The sequence below is a fragment of the Branchiostoma floridae genome, chromosome 2 (genome assembly GCF_000003815.2).
Source record: "Branchiostoma floridae strain S238N-H82 chromosome 2, Bfl_VNyyK, whole genome shotgun sequence".
Taxonomy (NCBI): domain Eukaryota; kingdom Metazoa; phylum Chordata; class Leptocardii; order Amphioxiformes; family Branchiostomatidae; genus Branchiostoma; species Branchiostoma floridae.
In genome coordinates, this window is record NC_049980.1 from 6,060,115 (window position 1) to 6,072,045 (window position 11,931).

Consider the following 11,931-nt stretch of genomic DNA (forward strand, 5'->3'; position numbering starts at 1 on the left):
TATTACTTGCACATCAGCTGTTGTGTACTAGTATGTGTTACACTCTACTGCATTGTAAAAATGTGCATAAAGCAGTTACTGTAGATACAATGTATGTAAATACGTTTGTGACTGCATCTGTAACTGTAAGTAGTGACACCTAGTGCTGTAGTACAAGTGAACCAGTCAGAATTACCCTGATTGTCACAGACTGTCACAGAAATGTTGGAGTAAATAAAGTATTAAGGTTGTGAAGAAAACAAGCCTCTTTCAGTGACTTACCAACCTAATGACCTGAGTGAGTGAGTGTAGGTCTACTATCTAATACCATGACATTAACTGTAGCATAGCATATTATTTCATATTTTGTACTTTGATGGAGAATTCTGCATGTGGTTTATTGCAGACTTCGGTAGTCAGACTTCTGTTCGTAATTCTACAGCCAAATGCAGAAATCTGAAGAACTGATTTAGTCCCACGGGGCCTGCGATGTTACCTAAATATAGATGTAATTGTCATCATGTAGTATATGTTGTATTCTGAAATAAAGAATATCCTTCTAAAGCTATACCATAATAATCATGTTTCTGGGTCTAGAGTGTTTTCCATATTTAGAGTGTTGCCTGTTAAATGAAAACTTGATAGTTTGACATAGCTTAACAGTTACAAATGTACTGATTAATTGATAAAGATTTGTTTTAGGAAATAACTTTTAGATAACTGCTAAACTCTTTCCCAAACTTATGATACTATCAATGCCAGCGCAAGACCTGCTTGTAGATTATAACAAAGGTCCTCCAGAACCTACTGTACCTCTACACTAGACCATACATGACGACAGCAAAGCTACCGGTAAATGAATCATGGTTAACATAGTGAAGCATAATCACCACTGTACACTTTATTACTATCATGCAATAAGAACTATTATGCATAATTATGCATAAACCTAAGAAGAATTATGCATAATTATGCATAACCCTAAGAAACCTTATGCATAATTATGCATAATTATGCATAACTCTAAGAAGGGTTATGCATAATTATGCATAATTATGCATAATTATGCATAACTGGACTAATCCCCAGGGGGTCATCAATGGCGGCTACGTATTTCTTACATCATTTTTACCTTTACTACATGATATTAGGCCATCTGGGTATATGGTTGCTGAGATATGGGAGGTCTGTCAGGAATTAAACTGGAACAGCAGAATTAAACTGGAGGCTGTTTATAATAATCATCTGGTGTATTTTGCCAGCCAGTAGGTACCCAATGAGTAATGAGGCTGTTTAAAACCAGATTTTAATAGAAAGGATGAAGGAATCTTCATTACAAATTGTCAAAAAAAATTTACAAAAAAAGTATTGGCTTAAGTACTTAAATTAAACTTGCTAGTGGAGGCTAGTTCTGGTACGAAATGTCTGATCAGCCTGTCCTTAATGTTCCTTTTCTTTGTCTTGTTGTACAGGACCATTCAAGGACATGCATCCATTTGACGTTGACATTGCCCCCCACCAGAGTATCCCGGAAGGTCCCGCACGACTTGTCATCTTCCCTTCCTACATCAGCGTCGTCAAGAGATACAAGCAGAAAAAACAGAAAGACGTCAACAGGAGAGGAGGAGGCCAGATAGCCACCATAAAGAGAGAGATGCGTCAGCTCCCAATGGTCGTGAAACTGAAGGAACTGGACAATTTCAGCCCCTTGCAGCTAGGGTTCAGGTTCGAGGTCTTCCAACAGTCGTACTTCTTCGGTTGCAACGAGGGAGGAGAGGAGATGAACAACTTGGTGAGCTCGTATCGCCACAACAGGAGGAACAGTATCTTCCAATTTTCCGACGGAAAGATGATTTGCTTGCCCGGGTCAGCGCCTCAAGAAAGAAAAGCACCAGATCACAGGTGTCTGAGAAGACTGAGAAGTGAATCGCACCTGCCTAAAAGGAACAAACATCCTGTTCTTCAGCGCCAAGTTAGTGCCCCAGCAATAGTGTTCCGTCCTGAAGATCAGAAGGAGATCAGTCATCATGAAGATGTCAATCATCCTCTAGATGGACCTCCCCTTCCTGAGAGGCCACTGCCTCCCACTCCCATAGATGAAGCTGTTCCCCCCCTCCCACCAAAGAGTCCTGGAGTCATTTGTGACAGCAGCAGTGGGACTCGTACATCCACAGACGAAGGTGGCACTGTCAATCTCTATTCAAATGAGTGGGCAGCCAGAAGGTGCACAGAGGAACTGCATGGGGTGAGCTTTTTCATTTTGTATATCCATAAAGTATTTTATATATTGCACTATATTTTGTGCGATAAGATTTTTAGTCAAGCATTGGGAATATCTAAGTTCTATTGTGTGTGACAATTTGATTCTGGCCAAATATCAATTTTCCAAATTCTGAGGAAGATGTTTGAAAACCTTTCCTAGGCTTGTCAATGTCATGGGTAACAATGCTAATAACATATTCTCTCATACTTCCACTTGAGATGCCATTATACCATCAAATCAAAAGATATCCTTTTAGTGGCCTTTTCAAGATTGCCTTGAACACCTGAATATGTGAAATGTGTAAACCTCGAAATTGCTGAATCAGATGCTGCTTTGGTATAAAGTTCCTAGCCTTTTAAATTCTGTTTCAATTCATGTATAGTCACCATTTTTTCACATGTGGGGGTATTATGGCACCTGGTGGAATTATGAGAGTTAATGTTATATTACTGACACTGGCTTTCTCTTATCATTGTGTTATTGATTTGCATATAATAATGAGAATCTCCTAGCCTGATACTTAACAAACACATTTTTATGTTTCCAGGGAGTGAAGTTGAACATAGGCATCCTCGCTGCCAAGCCCCAGTTAGGGCAGACCTGGATCGTGTATGTGCTGATCTACCAACAAGGGGTGTCCTTTAAAGAAGTGGTAGGTACATTTCTTTATAATGAAGAGTATAATCAAAAATGGATATGATGATACGATTCTGAACCTTGATCTCATCCAAAACATAGCATCAACCTAGTACATCTTCACCAATAATGGCTATCATTTATCAAAAGTTGCATTCCACAACCACCTGCAATATTTTGGAAAATTGGAATTATTTTAGATGGATGCTTTTCAATACTTAGTTGTCATCCATTGTCATCTTTACGTTAAACCTTCTTTGAACAGCAAGCAGATTATTATTGGACTGAGCAGAGCACTTTGAACTTCAAAATTTGCTTTTGACCATTAACAGCTTTCCCGAGGTACATAATCTGTGAAAAAAAATTGTGCAAAAACTTCTGTTACCCAACGGATCATAATGACCCCCAATGGGGGTCTTCAGGCATCAATGAAATTTTAGAAAAAAATCTCAAGATTTTGAGGTAAATCACAACATTTTGTTAGACAATCTTGAGATCTTTTGAGACAATCTTGAGATCTTTTGAGACAATCTTGAGATCTTTTGAGACAATCTTGAGATCTTTCGAGACAATCTTGAGATCTTTCAAGACAATCTTGAGATCTTTCGAGACAATCTTGAGACCTTTCAAGACAATCTTGAGATCTTTCGAGACAACCTTGAGATTTTTCAAAAAGTCTCAAGATTCTTTAAATGATGTCAAGATTTTTTCCTGACATCTCAAGATATGGGACTTTTTCAAAGCAACTTTCAAAAGGGATTTTTGTGAAGCATCAAGATTTTTCAAAAACATCTCAAGGTTGAGGCAAAAGATCAAGTAAAAACATCTCAAGATTTAATACAAAATCTGAAGATCCTTGGTATAAATCTCAAGACTTTTAAAACTTTTCAACAAAGTGTGAAGAACCATGCTGGGGGTCATTATGATACGTTTAGTACCAGAGAAGTTTTTCACAAATATCAGATACATGTACTTGGTAATGTAAAATGTAAACTGTAAAAGGCTATAAGCATTTTAAGTCCAAATTGCTCTGCTCAGTTCAATAATAATTTTCCCACTGTTTTTAGTATCTCTAGTCCTAAATATATTTTTCTATGTGCATGCTTCTGCCTTTTGAGTTCCTAGATGAAGTTTTGCAAAAGTTATATATATTATGCAAGATTTAGATGCAAAAAAGTACTGTTCAGTTGGCTTTTGTATGGTCAACACTAGTCAAAGTAAATCTTTAATCATGCCAAATGATTAAGGTCAAGTTAGCATAAGTATAAAGTAACTGAGTCTTTTTAGTGACTTGCTATATACTGAATGATGCAAACAAGTTCATTGCCTGACTGTTGTCTTCCCCCTAACAGAAAGAACAAAACTTCCCAGCTAAAGTGGACATAGTCTGCCCTCCTCGAGCATTCCAAGTGGTGCAGCACCTATCGATCAATGCGGAGGTACCCGACGGATGGATTACAGAGGACGTTGTTAAGGTGAGAGGAATGTTTTATAATATACGCTTTAACCCTCTTTGTGGTTCTGTAGAAAATGTTTCCATTTTTTTCTGGTAGAATACTTTGACACTCTGCTGCCCACAGAAGATACAAAAGAGGTACTTAATGTAAGAGAATTTTTGTTCACAATTGGAAATATGTGAATGTTTGTTTGTTTGTTTATTGTTATTGCTTTCCTCTTTCCTGGCCTAAAATGCCTTGCGGTGTAGCCAGGTTTGTACTGAACAGTACAAGCTGCATGTCCAGACAGGTATACTCTGACACTTGGAGGGACACTTTAACAGTTCTTTCTTCAATATTTGTGGTGGGTTCTTACATGTATACGTGCTCGGAGTTTGGCTCTCAAAACATAGGTCCTATGCAAGGGACGTCCAAAGCCAAAGCTTGGTCCCTAATACCTACACCAGCTAGAGTGGAGTAAATTTGTGTAACGTGCCTTTCCCTAATCTCCAAGCAGATCCAGCCTGGCATAAGACAGTAACATAAGCTGGGGAAGGAGTTTAGCCGGCAGAGGAGTAAATTGGGCACTGCTGGCTAAACTCCTTCCCCTGCTTATGTTACTGTCTTATGCCACGCTGGATCTGCTTGGAGATTACCTTTCCCAAGGTTACAGCGTCAGGGCATGTTAGGGGACTCCAACCCTGAAGCTGTGGGTTCAGGGCAAAGTACACAACCATTACACCACAGTGACAAGACTGTTTATTACAGTCAGTGAATTTCACAGTTCACCCGTTTCTTTGATCAATTTTACAGGAACTCCGTTGGGAGAGTTTTGACAAGCTGGAGGACCACTACATCCATGAGATCTGCATCAACCACAACAGCACCGACCAGAAACAGTTCCACGGGCGGATCCATGTTCGGCAGGGTCTCATCGAAACTCTCACTCTCAACATCATCACCAACTTTTCACTCTACGTATGTAACGTTACATGTATATGTAAAAGCTTTCTTGTTGTCTACAGTTCACTTTATAGAAAAATGCTAACACTGTACCTCCAACACTGAATCAAACTAGGGAATTATATGTACCCCTCTAAATTAGTTAACTTTGTCTAGGTGGATAAAATTCATTTGTTAACTGTTACATGCTTTTCAAAGTTAAAAGACTGATGTAAAACCTAATGAATCTAAATTGAGTAATTTGATGATTTGATGTAAAGAATTTTGGATATCACTTCCTATTATTGACAGCAAGAATTTGTCCTGCCACAAATCACTATTATCGACTAGTTCATATTTTGACTTAGGCCATCCTAACATTTCATTTCTCTGTTAACAAATTTTGCATGATTTCTCATGTGGTGTATTTTAATAACTGATGGGCTTACTGCATAATACAACAGTTAGTCTGTACATGTCTGTGGGCTAATTGCAAGGAAATGTAATATACAATGTTATGTTAGGATACAAGAATTACTTTCAATACAATAATTCTTCAATCAGTGACTCTCGAAAACATGTAACGTTTAAACAAATTGAATGTACCTCCGATTTTTTGGTGTCTGCTCAGTACACCAGAAGTTGATCACGGAATGGTCTTTAGTCTCACAAGATCATGAGACTAGATTTGGAGGTACATGGTTTACATGTTTTCAAGAGTCACTGATTGAAGTATTAATCTATTGACCTAATTAAATGTGAACCTCTTCAATGAATTACTTTGTTACTACATTCTAGAATATACAATGCTACATATAGTTTGGCTTCTCTTCCTCTTTTGAGGTAGATGAATTTATCCTCTTCTTTTTTACATAATTATATAGGAACGAGTTGGACAGAAGAGGGAAGATGAACCCTTGTATGATTTGAAGGACCCTGCCACCTGTGGGAATGGCAGGGGTAAGAAGGGATTCCTGCAGCAGTTCTCCAAGCGCAAAGAGTTCTGCAACCAGATGGATCAAATGAACATGTTCGGCAACGACTATAGATTACTAGGGGAGAAGATCGGACTGGATTATCAGGTAAAATATGATTATATTCAACTATTATAGTAGCTATGTTGTATTATTACATGCAGGCAGCAGGTAACCCATCGGAGTAATGAGACTGTTCAACATGTAGCATGGCTGTTGTAAGCACCTCGAAATAGGGACCAACTCATGTTTGATAAAGTCAATGCAAAGTTTCCTAAAAGTTTTAAATGTGCAGTAGTGTAAAAAGAATAAACAAGTCATTCTTCTTTTACTTCACAATGCATTTGTATTTTATCATCATGATGACATTGTCTTCGTCATTGATCATGAAGTCAGTTTACTGTTACTATAACAGTAACTCTTGAAACTTTTGTAGTCTGTCGTTTCATGTTCATAATTTTTGCTTGACCGCTGCACCAAGAAACTGGGAATATGCATTTCTAATGTATTACTTAATGTACTAAAAATTGTTACCATCATATCAAGACCATGCAAAAAAACTCCTTTTCCCTCATATCCCTACTTGTAAAAACCAATGCAAGAGTACATGAATTCGCAGTAAGTACATTGGCTCTGTTTGTGCCTTAAGTTTGAAGTTAAATACTGTAAATGCAGATATGTTTGCGGCAGTTTTATGTTCACGGTTTTTGCAGTGACCATTTCAGCGCAAACTTTAAAACCACCACAAACATAATGTTCCATACATAGTATGAGACTGCAGTTAATGGTGCTACCGTGAACTTAAAACCACTGCAAACACTCCATTTTCCTGCTACCGCAAATTCAAAGTAAATCTCTGCAAACTTAAACGCAGTACTGCAAATGAATGTACAGTAAATTGTGACTGTTGTGTCTGTGTCAGGCCCTCCTGGCCATTGACAGCCGTTGCAGCAGGTCGGCCAGTGGGCTGCTGTCCCCCACAGAGCTGGTGCTGAGTGAGTGGGAGAGGGGGAGGTCCACAGTACCCTTCAGCCAGGAGGCTCTGGTGGGGATACTACACGACATGGGGCGGCCTGATATCATCCAGGACATGGGCTTACAAGGTAAAACTTTCCTGAATTGTTTCATTTAAATTAGTTGATACCCAGAGCAAAATGTAAGTCACTGAATTTCTTTATACACAACTCAAGTGTTTTTACCAGGCTGACTTTTGGTTGTTATAATGTCTTTGAAGAAAGTCACTAAGATATACTTTTTTAGGTAAAAACACTTCTTTGTTAGTCAAAGTGAAATTTTGAGAAACTTAACTTTCAAATTAGAATGATGACCTCATCTCATTATTTGATCAATATGAAAAGCTGATATTTAATTCATAGTTAACAATGCCTTAACACTAATTAGCGAATTGAATATATTTCCCATAATAATTATATAATCAAACTATGACCTATTTTCGTGAAATATCCAACCGTTCCATTTTGAAAAAGTACATCTAGAAGGAAAGTATTCATAGATCATTCATGAATAATGAAATATCATTATTTTCAAATTTTTTAAAACACAGTTCCAAAGCTGAGGGATTTTGCAGTAGACGAGACAACACCAAACACCATCCGTGTGAGATGGGAGCTGGACACAGAAGACATCACTGACTGCACCATCGAGATCAGGCCTGCAGGTCCAGGACAACACAGCTGGACCACAGCAGCCTGCGTGCAGAATAACGGAACCAAAACCCTCCAGCTGGAGAATCTGGAACCGGAGACGGAGTACGACATCCGCATTCAGCCCTCGTTTCAGAGGGTCGACGGGGAGTGGACGGAGATCAAGGCAAGAACTGATGCTGCGATGGCGGAGGAAGGGAACGGAGATGATGAAGATGTACAGCAGGATGGAGATGGAGATGAACCACCTGATCATGATGGGATAGAGGAAGAACAGCAGGAATGAGCTGAAAGAAATAATGAAGGAAGCAAAGGGGGTCTAGGGAAAGAGAATGATCGACAATAAGTTTTTGGAAATTTTTGCTCAAGGGTTAATTGCTATCTAGTCTAAAAGCTGACTTTAGATTCTAACTTATTTGGTTTGACTTCTTTTTCTGAAACATGTAAGATAAACTTTAAGGATCACACTGGTCCTGCCCCTAGTCTTACATTCACACTGATTATCCTCCTACTGACTTCACACTGGTCCTGTCCCTGGTGCTGAACTTACATTCACACTGATTATCCTCCTACTGACTTCACACTGGTCTTGTCCCTGGTGCTGAACTCACATTCACACTGATTATCCGCCTACTGACTTCACACTGGTCCTGTCTCTGGTGCTGAACTCACATCCACACTGGTTATCCTCTTACTGACCACACTGGTCCTGTCCCTGGTGCTGAACTCACATTCACACTGGTTATCCTCCAACTGACTTCACACTGGTCCTGTCCCTGGTGCTGAACTTACATCCACACTGCTTATCCTCTTACTGACCACACTGGTCCTGTCCCTGGTGCTGAACTCACATTCACACTGATTATCCTCCTACTGACTTCACACTGGTCCTGTCCCTGGTGCTGAACTTACATTCACACTGATTATCCTCTTACTGACCACACTGGTCCTGTCCCTGGTGCTGAACTCACATTCACACTGATTATCCTCCTACTGACTTCACACTGGTCCTGTCCCTGGTGCTGAACTCATTCATATGGATTATCCTCCTACTGACTTCACACTGGTCCTGTCCCTGGTGCTGAACTCACATTCACACTGATTATCCTCCTACTGACTTCACACTGGTCCTGTCCCTGGTGCTGAACTCACATTCACACTGATTATCCTCCTACTGACTTCACACTGGTCCTGCCCCTGGTGCTGATTTTACATTCACACTGATTATCCTCCTACTGACTACACACTGGTCCTGTCCCTGGTGCTGAACTCACATTCACACTGATTGTCCACCTACTGACTTCACACTGATCCTGTCCCTGAACTCACATTCACACCAATAATCCTCCTACTGACTTCACACTGGTCCTGTCCCTGGTGCTGAACTCACATTCACACTGATTATCCTCCTACTGACTTCACACTGGTCCTGTCCCTGAACTTACATTCACACTGATAATCCTCCTACTGACTTCACACTGGTCCTGTCCCTGGTCTTACATTCACACTGGTTATCCTCCTACTGACTTCACACTGATCCTGTCCCTGGTTCTGAACTTACATTCACACTGATTATCCTTCTACTGACTTCACACTGGTCCTGTCCCTGGTTCTGAACTTACATTCACACTGATAATCCTCCTACTGACTTCACACTGGTCCTGTCCCTGGTCTTACACTCACACTGATTATCCTCCTACGGACTTCACACTGGTCCTGTCCCTGGTTCTGAACTTACATTCACGCTAACTATCCGGATCATGAGGACATGAATAAAGGGCAGCAAGAACGAGCTGAAAGAAATACTGAAGAAGGCAAGGGAGGGTAAGAGAATGATCAACAAGTTTTTGCAAATTCTTGCCTAAGAACTAATTGCACAGGTAACATAAAAGGGACAGAAAAAATGGCGAAGAACATTAAATCATGAGTACATGTCTAATCTAGTCTAAAAGCTGACTTTTGATTCTAACTTATTGGGTTGGACTCCTTTTTTCCTGAGACAGTGGCAGACAATTTAAGGATCCCACATTCTCTATTTATCTACAAATGTATATCGTCAAAAAATGATATAGATTTTATTGTCATTTGCAAGTTCATGCCCAAAAGCTAATTTCAAGTATGACTGGGCTTGGGAAGGTTGTAATTAGAGTAGACATGCAATGTCATGTGACTACAACAGTGGTTTACATTTTATTATTGTATTCTTAAAACTACTAGTATTTCAAATACTAGTGTTTTTGCTAATATATCTATATAGACAATTTGGGTATACAATGTACTTTCAGTTCTTTTCTTGAAACCAAAGGAAGATGAAAAGGAAATTGGAGCTGATGAGGCACATTGTAAGGTTACTGCATTATTCATGCCCTAATGGGCTAAGTACAGGCATACATGTATGTAATAAATTACATGTACATAGTTACATGTTTGTTTTTGTATAGTGACAGGAGTACATGTAATACTATTTAAAACATGGGTTAGAAACCTACTCCTATACTTAGACACATGTCTGGATTCTTGTCTGTAGTTGGTGATAACTGTATTAGGTTGAGATGGATTTGTTACAAATAGAAGGGTCAATGCGCATATTAAGAAAAAGGAAATTTGCTGTACTGGGCATGCATGTACATTGTACAAAGTGAGGAAACCTTCCAACAATATGATTGAAACTTAGTGTTAATTTTTTAATCATATTGTGTTGGAAAGTGTCTATTGCTGCTATACAAACTACAATGGAAAGAAAGCTTCTTTTCACATTCATAATGAGCACTAACCTCCAGAAGCTTTTAAGGGGGTATTTTTAAAAATCAATTCATGAATACATAATTAGACTGTCACATTATTATCAATTGAAACATAACACCCCATTCTGGAGTGTAGTGCTGCTTCTATAATAATATATTATAGCTAAAATCAATGCTCTGAGCAATATTGTACATTAATTTGTTAGTTGATAGAAAAATACAAAAGTCTTAGAATAGAAATAATATTTTGTTACAGAATGGTGAATATAAAAGATTACTTTTTACAATCAAAGTTTTGTATACTGAGGTGATGTACATGTACATATACTGCATTGTATATAAGAATATTCAAAACAAAATTGCTCTTTAAGAAGAATTTATAGAATTTATTTGACCAAGCAAACACAATTTTCTGTGTTGTTGATTGTAACTGCAAGTAGGAGTAAGAGATAATGTTATGTGTTACAGTAGCAAATATAGCAACAACTAAAGGGGTAATGTACATGTATTTGCTGACGTTTACAAGGTATTTTGCTATACAGTTGTCAAATGCTCCAAAAATTGTTTTTCACCTGCAGTAAGAATGCGATGTACGTTATGCATTTTGTAAAGCACCTATTCTCATAAATCTCAAGGGTCAGGCTTTGGCTGTGGCTTCCATGAATTAGTGTTGTTTTGCAATAAATTGGTTGCCTTGCATGTATCTTTGAGATTATTCTGATTGTTTATAAAATTATCAGTCATTGCAAAACTGTCCACACATAGAGTCAACATACAGTTCAACATAATGTCCTGAAAAGCACACACACTGGCACATGCACTCACAAACACACAATAATACACTCTTTTACGCACACTTGAGATGAAAAAAACACCTTTTTCTCGATAATTTGCAGCATAACGATCAATCTTTATTCAATTTTCATGACAATCTGTACATATTTACATTAGTTATAGTTTATTGACTAAAATCTGAGCTGATTTCACTGCAAAATATAATACTGCTGTCTTTAAAAGGAATCTCTGTTACACACTTCAAGCAACACACTTGTATGTGTGCTCTGCAATGAATATCGCAAAGTTTATCTAGATATAGATACATACAAGTTTTATACTTGACAGGAAAGTTTGACAGAAATCTCACAACATAAAGTAGTAGACTCGCAAGTAAATACGAACATGTTGTACTTGAAGTCCAACTTGGTACGATTTTATAATCGAATTGGTTTTGTTCTTCCAAAATACAATATTCCCATGTCCATTTATCGTGAAGTAGAACATTGACATTCTTGA

General features: G+C 38.4%; 2 protein-coding genes across 2 annotated transcripts in view; one reads left to right on the plus strand and one right to left on the minus strand.

The window, feature by feature from the left end:
- Positions 1–8,471, plus strand: part of LOC118410192 — a 26,187-nt gene extending 17,716 nt beyond the window's left edge. Inside the window, exons 6-12 of the mRNA XM_035811735.1 lie at positions 1,452–2,224; positions 2,790–2,894; positions 4,231–4,353; positions 5,128–5,292; positions 6,141–6,338; positions 7,153–7,333; positions 7,795–8,471. Of these exons, the coding sequence (XP_035667628.1) occupies positions 1,452–2,224; positions 2,790–2,894; positions 4,231–4,353; positions 5,128–5,292; positions 6,141–6,338; positions 7,153–7,333; positions 7,795–8,180 (1,931 nt within the window). The 3' untranslated portion in view covers positions 8,181–8,471. The remainder of the gene's footprint in view (positions 1–1,451; positions 2,225–2,789; positions 2,895–4,230; positions 4,354–5,127; positions 5,293–6,140; positions 6,339–7,152; positions 7,334–7,794) is intronic.
- Positions 8,472–11,524: 3,053 nt separating this feature from the next.
- Positions 11,525–11,931, minus strand: part of LOC118410225 (coiled-coil domain-containing protein 178-like) — a gene marked incomplete in the record, with an annotated part of 25,534 nt that continues 25,127 nt past the window's right edge. The window contains 1 exon segment of the mRNA XM_035811786.1: positions 11,525–11,816.